General features: G+C 36.0%; 1 protein-coding gene across 1 annotated transcript; it reads left to right on the plus strand.

Annotated features, from left to right (window-relative positions):
• Positions 1-10,210: 10,210 nt before the first annotated feature.
• On the plus strand, positions 10,211-17,637 carry LOC139856951 (ATP-citrate synthase beta chain protein 2). The gene is made up of 17 exons (XM_071845661.1): positions 10,211-10,338; positions 11,497-11,615; positions 11,744-11,846; positions 12,008-12,073; positions 12,325-12,448; positions 13,118-13,252; positions 13,360-13,420; positions 13,921-13,997; positions 14,213-14,368; positions 14,487-14,615; positions 15,483-15,615; positions 15,698-15,825; positions 15,903-16,008; positions 16,088-16,164; positions 16,337-16,407; positions 16,529-16,813; positions 17,367-17,637. The coding sequence occupies exons 2-17, from the start codon at positions 11,516-11,518 to the stop codon at positions 17,440-17,442; spliced, it is 1,827 nt and encodes a 608-aa protein (XP_071701762.1). The 5' UTR covers positions 10,211-10,338; positions 11,497-11,515; the 3' UTR covers positions 17,443-17,637.
• The last annotated feature ends 312 nt before the right edge of the window (positions 17,638-17,949 follow it).

A 17,949-nucleotide genomic window follows, 5' to 3' on the forward strand; every position in this document is an offset into this window, starting at 1 on the left:
AAATCACTAGCTAACTTGGATTATTAGTGATTTGGGGTGTAAGTTCACAAATTGGGTGTTTTGACTAGTTTTAGGTCAAAATGGGTTTTTGTGTAAATGTTGGTCTAAAATGCATTTAAAGCCTAAAAGAGGTGTATTTAGGCATTTCGGGAACGCGGGAAATGGTCTCGTTAGTTTTGGACTTTCGAGTATCGTTAAAAGTGCAAAAAGGCGTAGATTGCACTTTATGTCAATTTGGGCGGGTCGTGAGTCCAAATGGGGGATTGGTTGATCAAACCTTGTGCAAAATGTATTAGTTGGACATAATCACTATTCGATTGTGATTATGAGTGGTTCGGGTGAGATTTGACTTAGTCAAAGTTGGTCAAGTGTATATAGTCGAAATTACACTTGTGATGTGTTAAGTCGAATAGGCTTAAGTTGTAGCTTATTTGCATGTATGATTTGCGTAGGTGATATACATGAAGTCGGTGGAAGGAGTTCAAGTTTGCGAGTTGCACTTCTTCAAGTAATCGAGGTGAGTGGAATATTTATACATGTATGTATGTGGTTTATTTACTCGTACGCGATGTGGGCCTTTGGTGCCACATCGTGAGTAGTGGGCGTTATGTCACAAGTCGGTGACACTTCATAGTGTTCACAAGCCGGTGACACTAGGTGGTGCTTCACAAGTCGGTGATGCCACATGGAGGTTCACAAGTCGGTGACCCATATGTATTGATGGGGGTTCACAAGTCGGTGATACCCTTGGGTGATTCACAAGTTGGTGACACCCTATAGTGTTCACAAGTCGGTGACACTTAGTAGCGCTTCACAAGTCGGTGATGTCACATGGAGGTTCACAAGTCGGTGACCCATATGTATTGATGGGGGTTCACAAGTCGGTGATACCCTTGGGTGATTCACAAGTCGGTGACACCTATAGTGTTCACAAGTCGGTGACACTTAGTGGCGCTTCACAAGTCGGTGATGTCACATGGAGGTTCACAAGTCGGTGACCCATATGTATTGATGGGGGTTCACAAGTCGGTGATACCCTTGGGTGATTCACAAGTCGGTGACACCCTATAGTGTTCACAAGTCGGTGACACTTAGTGGCGCTTCACAAGTCGGTGATGTCACATGGCGTTCACAAGTCGGTGACCCATAGATATTGGTGGGTAGTTCACAAGTCGGTGACACCCTTTAATGAGTCACAAGTCGGTGACAACATACGAGTGAGACTCGACGTTATTGGTCGTCTACAAGTCGGTAGTGCCATAGCGGGGAACGGTTTGTTATATTTATGCATTGTTATGATTTTAGTATAATATTGTGACGATTTATATACTAACGTTGTTGCTAGTCGTATGTTTGGTGTTGCTAGCTCGTTTATGCATTTTGTTTGCATGGTTTTGTAAGTGGATGCGTGTAGGTAAATTACATATGTATATGTATAAGTATTGCATTCACTAAGCATTAGCTTACCCTCTCGTTGTTGACTTTTTTATAGATTGCATGGATGCGGAGGCTCGGGTAAGCGGGGACTAGTGGACTTGCGTAGTTGCTTTAGAAGGCTTGCTTTTGGATTGATTAGGATTGGGTAGCGTATCCCCAATCGCCATGCTCGGCCTTTATTTTGTATTACAAATCATGTGGTTGAAAACTTGTATTTTCGTACGAAAGTCGTAAAACGGCCGATGTGGGCCCGGTCTCGTAAAACTTATTTTATGAATGGAACATGTTAGTTTTTCATATATGAATATGTTGTGAATAGTGTTTTGCCTAAATACGTCGGGAAGTGGTCAAACATTTTAGCATTTCAAGACTTTTTGGACAGGCCACTTTGGCGCGCCGCGCAAGGTTATGGCGCGCCGCGCCACCTGCTGAACAAAGAATTTTTTTTATTTTGGTAAATTTCACGTGGTCGATTGTATATCGGGTTGGGTTGTTACACTGAGGTTTTTAATCATATATGAGCATGTTAGAACAAGTTACATATTAATCGGAGGTGCGTAGCATAGTTAGAATTTTTCGTAAAATGACCAACCAAAACAGCCCTAGATAGTCCATTTGGACGGCGTCCAAATATGCTGGACGGCGTCCAGTAATGAAGGTCTGGACGGTGTCCCAAGGTTTGGACGGCGTCCAGAATGGTACTCAGGTTTGCTTTGCTGAAATCACACAAGTGCACGAACCAAACTTCAAATAATCACAATTTGTGAACCGAAAACACTTAGATCATGTATCTTATATCGTCGGAAAGGTATTTTGACGAGGAACGCAACTAAACACTTATTATCAAGCAACAACATAATTTACAATAACCAAAATCTCGTCAAGTGATCATTAAAAGTTCATTTTCCAAGTTTCAATTTCTCAAAATGCATTTCATGATTCGGGAATCCAATCTACACATATGATATGCCGTTTCGAGGGTAATTAAACATACAATACAAGTAAATACTCACTAATGACATTTCATAGCATTCAAGGCATCAAAAGTCCATTTTAAGTCTATCAAACCCTAACCAAAATTCACAAACTCATAATCATGTTATTGAACTTTTCTTAATCATCCTACACATCAAAATGAAGCTAGTGATACTAGTAATACAATTAAAACATGAACTTTTAACATCTAACAACATATAACCATCCAAAACTCAAGATGAAACACACACTTTTCAAGTTCATGCTAGTTACACCAAAACATCAAGATCGAGCATACAATCATATATTCATGTTAGACTCGAGCCATAGACACTAATTAACACTTTTATAAGTTAAAAACATCAAGAACAAAGAATCTAGTGATTTTAGAAAGTTACCCAAATGAGATGAAATTGGTATCAAGTTGTAGAGGATGAAGAGAGGATCACAAATATGTAGTCGGATTTGTTGTGAGCTTCCTAGAGGTGAAATGGATGATGAATCCTTGTTTGAGTTCTTGAGAGAAAAGGGAAGTAAGAAAAGAGATAGAGAGTGTGAATGAATGAGTGGAGGTGGTGAGGTGGTTGACTAGTCAACTACTAGCCACCTCTTTGGTCAAATGGCGAAACTAGTCCCTCGATTTCGGATGCGGGTGCGTGAATTACCTAAACGAAATATTTTAAAAACGCGTATTAAAGGAAGATGTTATAATCCAATAACGGAAAATATTAATAATGTTAGCTAACGGAGGATACGAATCTAGATACGAAGGGTATTATTAAAAAAAAAAGAAAAGACGGGCGTTAAAATAATTTAACGGAAAAATGCGGGATGTTACATTACCCACACCTTAAAAGAAATTTCGTCCCGAAATTTAGTTGGAAGTAGTAGTTGACGTCTTTTCCTCGAGACCTAGTGTTGTCAATTCTATGAATGAGTGAAGGTACTTCCTTTTTATTTGGTCCTCTTTTGGCATTCCCACGAATCTGGATAGTCGGGGTTTTACATTGTATTAAGGCTTGGTTTTACGATCCACAATTTCAACCGGTTTTCCTATGAAGAGGAGTTCGTCATCGATAGTAAGTTTATCTAGAAGAATGGCACGTTCCTGTTCCGCAGGACTCGTCTCTAAGTTTGTTACATGGAACGTAGGGTAATTGGAAACTTAATTGAGCCAGAAGATCTAAACGGTGGGAAGCGATTCCAATACGCCCCAAGATTTCAAAAGGATTAAGATTGCGGAAATAACTTTTCTCGATTTTCCGAAATGGATTACACCTTTCCAAGGTGCGGTTTTTCAATATTACGCGGTTACTCACTTGGAATTCGAGAGGGTTACGCCTAACATCGGCATAGTCCTTTTGGCGACTACGGGCCGTCTTGAACCCTTCTCGGACTTGAACGATCTCAACGGTTGTTTCTTGAATGATTTCGGATCCGGTGATTTGCTTGTCACCTACTTCGGTTCACGAATAGGAGAATGACATTTGCGGTCATATAAGGTTTCGAAAAGTGCGGTGTCAACACACGAGTGGTAACTACTGTTGTAATAGGGATCAACTAAAGGCGACAATACAAGTTTGTAACATGTCTTTCCAAGATTTGAATCGTACGTTCGCTTGGTCCGTCGGGGTATGGATGATACGCGGTACTCATGTCTAAACGTGTTCCCAAGGCTTCTTGTGAAACTAGAAGTGAAACGAGTATTTCGATCCGAGATAATTGATAAACGTACACCGGGTTGGAATAGAATTCTTTAAGATATGTTTGAACAAGTTAGTTAGGGCTCGAAAACGTTTGTTGGAACAAGTTTCTTATCAGCTACTGAAAACGTTCGTCAGGGATATTCACCCTCGTGGCGAATACTAGTAATACGTGAAGAGTCTCTCTCTCCATTTAGAATTTAGATAAAAGGGTATTATTAAAATAAAATAAAAAAGACGGGCGTTAAAATAATTTAACGGAAAAATACGGGATGTTACAGAGGGGCAGGCGGGTCGGATTTGAGTCTTGAATACGGGTCGGTAAATGTAACACCCTGATTTTTTTTATTCACAGCGGAAGTAAAGATAATGATCAAAATAGCCCTGGTTAATGCTTACAAAAACACAGTTTACAAACTACTAGTGTTAACATACATTACAACGCTACACAAGGACGGTGTTACATGAAAACATTACAAAACTCTGGTCACAACCAGTTTTAAGACGAAGTAAGAAAACATCAGAGTTAAGCCCTCAGTCAAACATGTGTTCTGACCCGACCGTAACACCCATCTAACTAGCAGTGCCTGAACCTGCAATGGGTGGAAATGTGAGGGATTAGCACAACTGCTAAATGAATGGATACTATCTAACAGACCAAGGGCCCGTTTGATTTTTTTCTTATTAAGTTCTGAATCTGAACGGATATATGATGTCTGTGAGGAATAAGTGATGAATAAATAATTAGTGTTTGTTTTATCTGCTGAAAAGTTATCTGAATAATTAAAATTACTAGATTAACCCTATATGTGAGCAGTTATAAGAGCAGTTAATAAAAAGTAAGAACTTAAATGGAAATTCACATTTAATTCAGTTGTTTTATTAAGTCGTGTCTTATTTCGTAAGTTAAAAACAAATACCTCTCCATGACTTTTTAAATTAATTTCATACCATTAAGTCAATTATGTCAAAAACAAACATGGCCTAAGCATAAGCAAACTGAACATGCAAGGGTCATAATTATGCTAACGTCTGAACTAGCATACATCAGCCACAAATGACAATATGAGTTGTACGAGCACACGACTTAGCTGATCAGGCTACAGTTTACCGATAGCCCGCTTTACTGAATCCACTGCATAACCGTCCAGACGCAACACATGCGTCCTTCTATGCTATACTGAACAGACAGTAATACCATGACTCGACCACGCTACCACGGTCGACCTCACATAAACCTTACCTTGCCGCCTCGATGGGTTCCCAACCTTGCCGCCTCAGTTGGTGTCTAACAAACAGTGCACATAAGATCACAGATAATCAGTCATGCAATCGTCTCAACTAGCATGACAATATCTAACTACGCATGGCAATCACAATGAACATTACTATAATAAATCAACATGGTAATAACAGTCTGAACAAGTAGCGTGTCAGCTACTTAATACTCTATCCGGAGATAGACCCATTCACTGAATACCAGCAACTAGCTTAGATAATCTATCACTGAGTTGCTTCCTTATCTTTATCACTTGAACATAAGGCAAATCAAGTTAGTACAGTGTTCTAATCAAAATTAGACACACGGACAGCATGACGACTATACATCAACACTTAGTAAAATTTTAACTGCCAAAGACCCTCGGTCGACTGTCAGAGACAGTCGGAAGACTGTCAACACACACTCGACCGAGTGTCTATACACTCGGTCGATGGTTATTTCCAGACACACTCAGTCGATGGTCTACACACTCGGTCGATGGTCGAGACTGCCGGTCGAGTGTCTGAAGACACTCGGCCGACCATGTTCATCTGCAGAAGAAGATGAACACAACTACAGGTTTCACCCAAAATTCATCAATTCTTGCTCTAGAGCTCGTTTCTGACCTCAAAACTGACCGAATCAAGTACACCAAACATCAAGAAACATAAACCCACAAGATTTTGTCACAAACAACATCTAAATCAAACTATTTTGACCCAAATTACACTTTTAGCAAACCTAACACAATATCCCTATTCTCCCAAAGATTAAAGCTTGAAACACTTATATTCTTATCTCAAAAGACTCAGTAAATCATGAGCAACAAGAAATTCTAAATGAATTGAGCTCTAGAACAAAATTAGGAATCTAGGGTTTGATGGTTGAAGATGAAGAAGGTATGGAGTGTATTTGGTAATTTCTAAAGAGTTGGAGAGAATGAGATATCATGCAGTACACTAGTTCACTTAATTGGGATTTATTTCCCTACCTCACAACACACGAGTATTTATCAGTAATCTGGCCCCAAACGCTCCTCGTTTGGCGACCCAAATGGGGTCCAAAACAAATAAACTGAACTGTTCCGTAACTCTGATCACAAAGCGAATCTAACAATGCCATGAAATAAATAATCACGATAAATAATTATAAGCACAAATAGCGAGGCCTAAGGGCAAAATCGTCAACTTACGGCTAGGCCCGGTCTGAGGATGTTACAGTAAAATCTCCCCGGGACAATCCGGCTTTCAGGATAATAAATGCCACAAATATTTTTAAGGGGAGGGACTCGAAAAAACTAGTAGTTAAAAGCTACTAAAACTAAAGCTTCATTTGGCTCATGGAATCCAATAGGATTCCGGTGGAACTGGAATTAAATTTAGACACGCGTCATGTCTAAATTCAATTCAAATTCCGCCGGAATCCTATGAACCAAACGGAGCCTAAAACACTTGAGAAAAAAACTCATATTTTTTTTATTAATTTACTTTTAATTTATTCGCAATAGCAGCTATACCAAACACTCAAATATATCTAAAAACTAACTATCAAGTATCAACTACTAGCTATATTTACTAAACACATCTAAAAATGGGTCATAACATATTTTCTTGTCATTCAAAAACATTAGTTATCATGAAGTCACGAACAAATGTGTTAAAAGGTTTAACATTCAATCCTAAATCATTAAGAGCCAATTAAACAAATACCGTGTAAGTCTTGAGATAGCATATTAAAAGGAAAATAGCAAATATATAACACAAAATATTAAATTTCAATATTATCTAAATAGACTAGGAGCTATAATACTTATTTAGATTGAAATGTCATTTCACAATATTTTCTGAGTGTATTTTGATCAGTTTGCTTCTATATTCAGTTTTTTTTTTTTTTTTTTTTTTTTTTTTTTTACTATTGCCCATATAAGTTTATGATTTTGATTTTATATGCATTAATGAAATGATAATGACTAGTTTTAAAACATGAAATTGATGGAATATTTGTCACTTGACAATCATGTTATCATCCATTTAGATGTTATAAGTATGATGTAAACATTTATAATATCGTATATTCGTATCCAGTTATAATTCGACGCTATTTTGTAGCTATAATTACAAAATAGCTTGATTGTTACCTCATGTAGATACGATAAAGTGAAATCTTGGTGTGAGAATTTGATATGTCATATAACTATAACTATTTTATCCTATCCTATTATAAACAATCTCGAGCACACTGCACACTATGATGCTTATTCATTGGCGACTCTAAGTGTATATCCGTAAAGTCACGGGACACTACTAGTTTAAAATTTTTTAGTAGAAAATACTCTTTAAATTGTATAGGACACCACTAAAATTATCCGCAGGACCCCATATATTTTTCAAATTTATAGTTTTTTTTTTAAATTATTTAGGACACCACTAAATTTAACTACTCGGACACCATATATTTTTTTGGTATAAATTACCACAAAAATAACACTCAAATATAATTAGTAGTGAAAAAATTTCAAGACCCCATTGCATTTTAATCCTAGAATCACCACTCTGCTTATTTATAACGTATTGCAACTTTTGACTTGTTCGGTAAAAACTCCATAAATAAATATGGAATCAACTACAATAGTGACAAACTAACAATCATTAAATCGCCAATGCCTATAAACATGATATATATAGTAAATCAATAGTCATAGTCAATGCTATCAAATAGTCCGATAAAGTTATATTTTATGATAAGTTTGTAAATAAGGTCATACGTAGTGTGTTTTTTTTAATACAAAAAATACTTAAATTCGCGAATGGGAGGTAGGAGACTTTTTTGGATCTTTTAATTGGTTTGCTCACACAAGAAGTTGTTAGATTGTAAAGTTTAAACATTAACACCGTAACATCTCAATATTGTTAGCTTAAATAAACAGAGTACTTGAACCGGTAAATAAACATAACGTAAATTGAATTAAACAAATTTAATGAGGCTTAAACGTCTTGCTATTAGATAATTATAATTAAATAATTAATAGTTATAACTATAATTATTGATTATTATTATTATTATTAACCAAGTTCAACTTGCTAGCTTGATTAGAAGACGAAGGTTCGGTGACGAGATAGGATTTTTAACAAAGGTTGTATAAATCGTTGTTGTTAGTAGAGATATTTTTTTGTTAGATGACGTGATGTTAAAAAGTTGGATAAAATTGTTGTAAATAGTTGTATAAAATGGTAGTGTAAATAGGTTATATTTATAATTATAATTGAGTATTTTTATTTTTATTTTTTTGAAAAGAAAGAAGATTAGTAACGAATCTTCTTTTATACAGTTACATTTCATTTTTTTTTTTTTTAATTTATAACGACTATAAAATAAATAAAAAAGGAAATTGAAAAATGCATGCGTGACCCACGGGCGTTCACTAACGATGATATGATGATGAAGCCTTATCTTCTTACTTACGGGCTGACTTATAGTTACCTTGAAAGCCTAGTCTGATAGCGAGCAATTATTAAACATAATTTACAACAAAAGTTTTACTCGTAATTAATTTAAAATATCTTTGATGATATAGTGGAATTATAAATGATACAGATCATATTCAGTAGGTCATACGATTATTTAAAAGACATACATTTTTTTAATAACAGTGTGAGATCACTCATGGGAAACTAACCATTAACACGATCATTTCTCGCAGTTATATAATCCGCCCCCAACTGCTGCCCTGGAAGAAACCCGGACCAATCTGTGGGCATGGCCGGTAAAACCCCTTCCCCCCGCAACGCAATGTGCGAAAGACGACCTTGAGTGGATTTCAAAGTCATGAGAGCCTTGTATACGATGTTGTAGTCTTCGAGAGTCGAACTCCTGACCTCTAACAAAGAATGTCAGGCCACTTGAGTTACGACACAAAATGTTTAAAAGACATACATTGATAACCAACTAACTACCAACTGATACATCCACACATGCAAAAGCTACAAATATAATCAACTTGAAAGCAAACTAATGCAACATAAAAAAAAAACAAATTCTTAATGCAACAAGTATGACACAAATCATTGGAACAACTAAAACCTTGCGTCTTCACACACTTCGACACTAGCGAAGCACCATAATAAGAGAGCTCCCAACGGATGGTGCTTGGGGGCCGCCCAGCCTTACGCCCACCTGGGCGCTGTTGGCAGCGAGGCGCCTAGGCCACCGCCCTCCTTTTCGTCCGATTGAATGTCTTGGTGTGAAATGTTGCTGGACAGATGGGAGTGAAGGTTTTTGTGGTACTTTTTGCTTTTGAACTTGTACAGTTAATTAAATAATTAATACAATGCGTCCTAATTTTTAATGAGAAAGTATGTCATTGTTAGTAGTATTTAATTCAGAGTTAGTTTTGAAAAGGAAGTGCTAATATAACGCTGATGTAACAGCTAATTCTGAAGAAAAAGTATGTCATTGTTGGGAACACCGACACCTAGAAAACTCATGATGGAGAGAGCAAGTTACATTCTTACGAATCTAGATCCAGCCTGACAGGACTACGGAACTTCAAATTGATTCAGAAATTGCCCTACCTAACGCCTATTAAAAAAGGGAGGAAAAAAAATTAGTTTCCAATGACATTAAAATAAAATAGAATAGAATATTGAAAGCTCCATATTGTGGACTTGAATTTCTTCACCTGTTTTTTTGGACCGTCTAACTCACCAAACCAACTACCAGCCACCCGCCCTTCTCACACACACACAATTCCAATTCCAGGTTTGTTTCAAAATTACTATAAAACCTATACATACACCATCATGTATCTACACATTCAATTAAAATTAAAATTAAATATTTACGCCAAATCACTTCATCCTTCTATATATATATATACCACCTCTATTTGTACATCTTCCACACCTCATATAAACCTACTACTCACACATTTGACGTGTTTCAACAAATCCCTACATTCTCAAGGTAATGCTAAACCCTTACACACACTGATATACGTACACTTCAATTTCTGTATCTATTTTTCTGTTTTAATAAAAAGATCCGGTAGTTATTGATTAAGCTCTGTTTATGATTGTATGATAATCGTTAGTTAAACTGTGTGATTTGATTATGCATTCGTAGTTCATTTTGATCTGATACAGATCTGTTAGGGTTTTATGTTACAGCATATGATCTGATTTACTGATTTGCCTATGAGTTAGGATCCAATTGAAACTGAGCTGATTGGATTAGATTCAGAAATGTTTTGCGTATTTAAGAACTTAGTGGGACATACTTGAATGTACCTAATGCTTAAGACCTTGTTGTACATTAATTGCTCACCTGTAAAATGTCAATTAGATAATTTGATTTTAGTACATCAATGCTATATCAGTTCTACTGTATCATAAGTTTAAAACATTGTTAGCTGCTTTGTATATATAAGCAGTTGCAGCGGAATTGAGCTAAAAATGTACGTAGTAATACTGTATGCAGTTTAATCCACATAGAGGACATATGCTATGGTAATTCAGATTTAGAGCACTAATTATGTTAATATCAATTATTGATATTAAATATTTATTATATTCATATTTTTTTACATGACAGAAGCCTGCAAAATAAAATTTAAAAAAGAATCCAGGCATTGTTTGTTTATGTCAACACTTTTCGAATCATAAGTCTGTCTAAATAATTTGATATGCTAGGACCACAGATTTGACTTTTTAGTAATGGCAGATGGTTTATCTTTGCACACTTCTAAGTTGACAAATTACACTTGATTGTAAAAGCATAATGAAAGGTTTGCAAATCTTAAGCTGGTAAATTTTGATATCCCGTCAGCGTAATAATAAAACGCATTTTATAATGTTATCATTTTACGAAAGTTCCAACTCTTTTCATCTGGGATGTCGCATAAAAATTCCAAAATTCGTCTGTTTTGGTGGCTTTCACCAAATTTGTTTTTTGTCATCATCACACAAGGTTGTTGGCTTTGTTTGGTGTCATACTAAACTGTTAACCTGTCATTATCGAAGTATATTTGAGAACATTTAATAATTGTTGCTTATTCAAGATTACAAATTACTTCATCTAATTAATTTCATTTTAAAGAGCTTTTTATTTTTTGCTTATTTACAGGTAAGTTGGGAGAGCAACAATGGCTACAGGGCAACTGTTCTCCCGTACAACTCAAGCATTGTTCTATAACTATAAGCAGTTACCAATTCAACGGATGCTTGATTTCGACTTCCTTTGTGGTATGTGAAATCACCGTTAATCCGTTATGCCTATGTTACTATGCCCCTAAATGTTAGATTTATGTTTGTAAGAAGTTAAGAACCAACTTTTTGACCACCAAGTTTGATGCAAAATTTAAATCGTATAGGGAGGGAAACACCTTCAGTTGCTGGAATTATTAACCCTGGTGCCGAGGGATTTCAGAAACTATTTTTTGGCCAGGAGGAAATTGCAATTCCAGTTCATTCAACGTATGTTATATTTGTACCCTCTCTATATCTTGCATCTTGATAAGATAGTTAAACTTGTAATCTTGTATACAATTCAATATAGGTATTATACACTTATAGTGTTGACTTTACATGGTCAAAAACTATTTTCATTGTTAATGGGTCCTACGTTGGTTTTGTAGTGTTGAAGCAGCGTGTGCAGCACATCCTACTGCTGATGTGTTCATCAATTTCGCATCATACAGAAGGTCAGTTCCAGGTTCTATTTTGTGGTGTTATGTATTGTGATCCTTATTTGATTTTCAAGTTATTTCAATGCATTCACTCATTGTCACCATTACAAAAGCCTAATGGCATTGATTTTAGCTTCAACAAGATTCCTTTTTTGGGTCCTTTTTAGTATTTGACATGTTTAAACACCTTAGGAAGACTATTCTCTTTGTTATGCTTTTTTTTTTTTTTTTTTTGCTTGCTTATAGAAATCCTTTTTATTTTACAGTGCTGCCGCTTCATCCAATCTTGCTCTAAAACAGCCTACAATCAGAGTTGTGGCTATTATTGCCGAGGGTGTTCCTGAATCTGACACCAAAGAATTGATTGCATACGCTAGATCAAACAACAAGGTAAGAAACTTTGGTTGCTATTCATATACACCTTTTAAATTCATTATATTCGTGTCTTACTTCAAGTCCCCTCCAAATCAAGTGTAGCGTAGCCCATTTCACATTTTCATATTAGTGGTGGTAAAGTGGACGTGCTGGGCAGGTTGGTTAGGGGTCAAAATGGGTTTGGGTCACAAACGGTGATTTCTAAGTGCTGTTCAACATGGGTTTGAGCTGACCTACTTGCACTATTTGGTCCAATTATTTTAAGAAAATCTGTAGCTAGTTACTGTAGTTAAATTAGTAAATGAAAATAACGTTAATTTAGATTAGGATTTAGGACGTTGTAAGCATTTGTATACACTGCAGGCAACTTTTGACATGTTTTACCTGTTTGATCTATTTGACTTATTAATCCCGTTTGATACATTTGACCTGTTTCATGTTAGATGTTGTTTATACTACAGTTTGAACATTACCAATAGATTACAACATGAATTGATCTGTTTGATCCGGTCTATACGGTAGAACCTAGTCTCTTTTTTAGTTAGAGCCTTTTCCTGATCTACATGGATGCCATTGAATGCTCGGGGGGGGGGGGGGGGGGGGGGGGGGGGGGGTGGGGTACCCTTTACTAATACTTTTAGTCGTGTACTGATGTGTTAAAAAAGAAAGCTGCTCTTTTTGCAGGTTGTTATTGGCCCTGCAACTGTTGGTGGCATCCAAGCTGGAGCATTTAAGATTGGTGATACTGCAGGAACAATTGACAACATAATACAATGCAAACTTTACAGGCCTGGATGTGTTGGATTTGTCTCCAAATCTGTATGTATACATTCTTGATCTTCAACAATTTTATCTAAAATAAAGAATTTATAATCACAGTTTATTTCTTTGAAAAGAAAATAACATTAGCTTTGGTTTAACTGCAGGGTGGCATGTCAAATGAGTTGTACAATACAATTGCCCGTGTGACTGATGGAATTTATGAAGGTAGGTATCTAAGCATGCAATCTTTATCTCACTGACACTTCAAAGAGGCAAAATGGGTGGACCAATTGGGTCGGATAGGGTTCAAGTTGATTCACACGAAAAAATGTGTTATTAACATTTAAATTAATCATAAATCATAAATGTGTCAACACGATCTAGATGAATAAAAATCAGAGTGTTTTTTTATTTCAGAATCATAAATCATAAATGTGTCAACATGATCTAGATGAATAAAAATCAGAGTGTTTTTTTATTTCAGAATCTCCTAAGTCCTTTTTAGAATTTTGCAACAGTATTTATTATTTACCTATCTGTGCCCGTCACAATCTTTACAAACTGTTAATTTGAGTATGCAAGAATCTCCTACTTTCTTACTAACTATTGCACGGTATGTTAAGACAAGTGATATATAACATGGACGTCGAGTTGCAACTTTTTTACAATCTATGGATAATACCATTGTATATCTGGATCTTAATGCTGATTTATAAATTTTGTAGGTATTGCTATTGGAGGAGATGTTTTTCCCGGTTCTACTCTTTCTGATCACGTTTTGCGGTTTAACAACATTCCCCAGGTACTTTGTGAGTCAACTAGGGATGTACTCATAGTAGATTGCTAGTGCATACTCACTTACGTTATAAGCAAAACTTGCATATAACATGAATGTTCAAAACATGAGTAATTCGGTTTTCACCTTTTAAGCCGAGTTATTACTTTACCTGTGATAACAGATTTAACTTATCTTAATTTTACACACTTTTCTTAACGTTCTTATTTGGTCCATTTCAGGTGAAAATGATTGTTGTTCTAGGGGAACTAGGTGGCAGAGATGAGTACTCCTTAGTTGAAGCCCTTAAAGCCGGAAAAATCAATAAACCAGTATGTGCTTGGGTCAGTGGAACTTGTGCCCGTCTCTTTAAGTCAGAAGTTCAATTTGGGCATGCGGTGAGTGGCAATGATGTTTTTTTACTCTTGTTGGAAGGGTTAGAACATTAATTTTCTTTGTCTATCTAATGTATTATATTATATTAATATTATATTTAATCTGGACTTGATGTTTCAGGGCGCCAAGAGTGGTGGTGAAATGGAGTCTGCACAAGCTAAAAACCAAGCACTTAAGGATGCTGGCGCCATTGTCCCCACATCATATGAAGCTTTTGAAACTTCGATTAAGGAAACATTTCTGAAGTTGGTATGTTTTCACACCTTCATTACTATTCACTTCGGGTTATACTTTGTCTCTGATGGTTCAAATAGACGATTTCTCTAAAATTTTGGCTAAAACGAATACAGATTCCCACCCATTAAGAGGGTCAAAATGGTTGAAGTCATTCAGAATGCATTTCAAAATTTAGAAACATTTTATTTTGTCTTAATTAGGAACTTAGATCATCAATGTAATAATTAAATGTTTATAATCATCAGGGCCAGCAAATCAAATAGAAGCCTGCAGGATATTAGAAAAATAGGCCCCACTAGACAATTTATTTGTACACAGAATAATACATTAATATTAAGAAAACTATTATAATTATAAATATAAACATATAAAATCCAACAAATTGACAACGGTTAAAAAACTTCATTTTTCCTTGAAGGATGTTATTCTACAAGGTTTCTTCGAATCAAAATTGTTGATCTAATCTTCATAATCAATAGTATCTGGTAATTGTACTCAGTTGACATTAAAAACTTGAAGTATGACATCAGCAACTTAAGTTCTGATAAACTTATTTTACAGTTGCTGCAGTTACGAGAATGGTTGCTAAAAGTTTATATGCAGTAACCCCATTAGGAAAACAATCAACATATTTTACAAAAATGCTGATTATCATGTTTGTAAAATTTGAAGACCACTAAAAATTTGTGGTCCCGTGCGCTGGCACATTAATACTTGCTAATCTCCACCACATTCTTACTGAAAAGTTATTTCTCTAAACTACTTGACCCATTGCCGAACTCGTCCGACCAGTTCAAATTTGCGGCCTTTATACGTTACAAACTGTTCACATGCTGTCATTTGTGCTCCACTAACATACATTTTTGGGTTATCTGATAGACCGATGAGGGCAAGATCAGTCCCGTTAAGGAGATCACGCCTCCACAAATCCCCGAGGATCTTAACAGTGCCATTAAGAGTGGAAAAGTACGAGCACCAACTCATATTATATCAACTATCTCTGATGACAGAGGTAATATTGCCTTTGGCTTATCATAATTTCAACCCAATTAGAAATGTGCTAATGGCTAACTTTCTTATAATCAATCGTTCAGGTGAAGAGCCATGCTATGCTGGTGTCCCAATGTCCTCGATCGTTGAAAAAGGAATGGGTGTTGGTGATGTCATCTCACTTTTATGGTTCAAACGCAGTCTTCCCCGCTACTGCACACAGTTCATCGAGGTTTGTTAGTAAAAATATTTCTGGAATGTTATTCTTTTTTCAGTGGTAGTCTCATAACGTATATAACCTTTGACCAGATTTGCGTCATGTTATGTGCTGATCATGGGCCATGTGTATCCGGTGCTCATAACACTATTGTAACTGCTAGGGCAGGAAAAGATCTTGTATCGAGCCTTGTTTCTGGTATCTATTTTAGAAAATTACTTTCGCAACCAATTGTATGATTGTTGTACGATATCGATTAATTCGTTTTCCGATCCAGGTTTGTTAACTATCGGTCCACGTTTTGGTGGTGCCGTTGATGATGCTGCTCGGTACTTCAAGGACGCTTATGACAGGGTGAGTTTTCAAATAGAAATTTGATATTTCCACAATTGTGCATTAGGTACTTGTACAGTACAAGTACCTATGGATAGTTGTGGTGGATTTATCAGTTTTGATGGTAGAAATATCATCCATTTGTTGATATCCAAATTCACACTTTAGTATCTTAAATCTGTTGTCTTCACAGAAGCTTTCCCCATATGAGTTCGTCGAAAGCATGAAAAAGAAGGGCATTCGTGTACCTGGAATTGGTCACAGGTACGATAATAATGTTTCAGTGGTATTCTGAATTAGTGTTCCTTGAGTATCTGGATGATATTTATAATTTTTTTTTTTTTTTTAATTTATTTATTTATTTTTTTTTTTTTTGTGAAAACAGAATCAAGAGAGGCGATAACAGAGATAAGAGAGTGGAGTTATTACAACTGTTTGCTCGCACTAATTTCCCGTCAACAAAGTACATGGAATATGCTGTTGAAGTTGAAACCTATACTCTTTCTAAAGCTAACAACTTAGTAATGAATGTTGATGGCGCAATCGGTACACTTTTCTTGGATCTTCTTGCTGGAAGCGGAATGTTTACTAAACAAGAAATTGACGAGATTGTCTCAATCGGTTATCTTAACGGTCTCTTTGTATTGGCCCGTTCCATCGGTTTGATCGGGTATGTTGAGTTGATGCTTACATTTCCATTTCAAGATTCCCATGTTGCAAAAGTCGCGAGTCGGGGACAAGTCGGTCGGGATCTTGGAGGGATGAGTCGTTCGAGTCAGGAACGAGACGGGGTTGACCAACATTGACTTTTTGTAATAAAAAAATTAAACATATATGTTACACATAAATATATCAAACGTAGAACACAAATATTTCAAACATAAGATATATGGCTCAAAATTTAGTTTTAAAAATTTAAAACTTTTTTACCTAACTTTGACTTTGACCCGACTCGGTTCAACTCGGCTGATTTAGCTCGACTTTGAACCAACTTTTTAGCGCTGACCGACTTTTAAGGCGTTTTGGACGAGTCAAGACTGGCTAGTCTGCAAACCGACGCGTCGGTCGACTCGGCCGACTTTTACAACAGTGCAACAAACTAGTCACCCGTGTGAACCATATCAATTAAGGATTGTAGTTTGCCTTATTGTTGTATTTTGAAATTGCATCTTGAACTGAGTACAACTCATGAAAATTGAATGCTAATGGTTGTAAATTTGCAGGCATACATTCGACCAGAAGAGGTTGAAACAACCACTATACCGTCACCCATGGGAAGACGTTCTTTACACCAAGTGATTTTTGTTGTATACGCCGTACCACATTTGTAATTCACCATTGTTGGCCTTTGTTTATGAACTAGAAACAGAGGTGTTTATCTTTTGTGTATTTGTATCATCCAGCTCAAAGCTTATTGACGTATTGTTCATATGTCTATCGTTACGTAATTGAGTCTCATATCAGAATTTTACGAGAAATAACATAATTGTGGAACCTCATTGTTCAATTTTTTGTACTTTGTTTAATGCAGTTACTAATCAGAACTTTTCTTTAAGTTCAATACACCCCATGATTAATGATTTAGTTGCAATTTACAAGGTTTAACTTGTAAATAGCTTGAGGAAATGATAAACATATGTGGCTTAAGGATGTCAATTTTCGGTTAGGGTCAAGTCTGTTAGTATGTTTAGTCAACTTTTTACCCAAAATGAGCTTAGTTTAAAGGCCCTACTCATAACTAATTTTTATATAATACTTCTGGTACTTCTAGCTAATGCTTTAAATTGCCTACCTTTTTGTATGAAC

Source organism: Rutidosis leptorrhynchoides, chromosome 7 (assembly GCF_046630445.1).
Source record: "Rutidosis leptorrhynchoides isolate AG116_Rl617_1_P2 chromosome 7, CSIRO_AGI_Rlap_v1, whole genome shotgun sequence".
In the NCBI taxonomy this organism is placed as follows: Eukaryota; Viridiplantae; Streptophyta; class Magnoliopsida; order Asterales; family Asteraceae; genus Rutidosis; species Rutidosis leptorrhynchoides.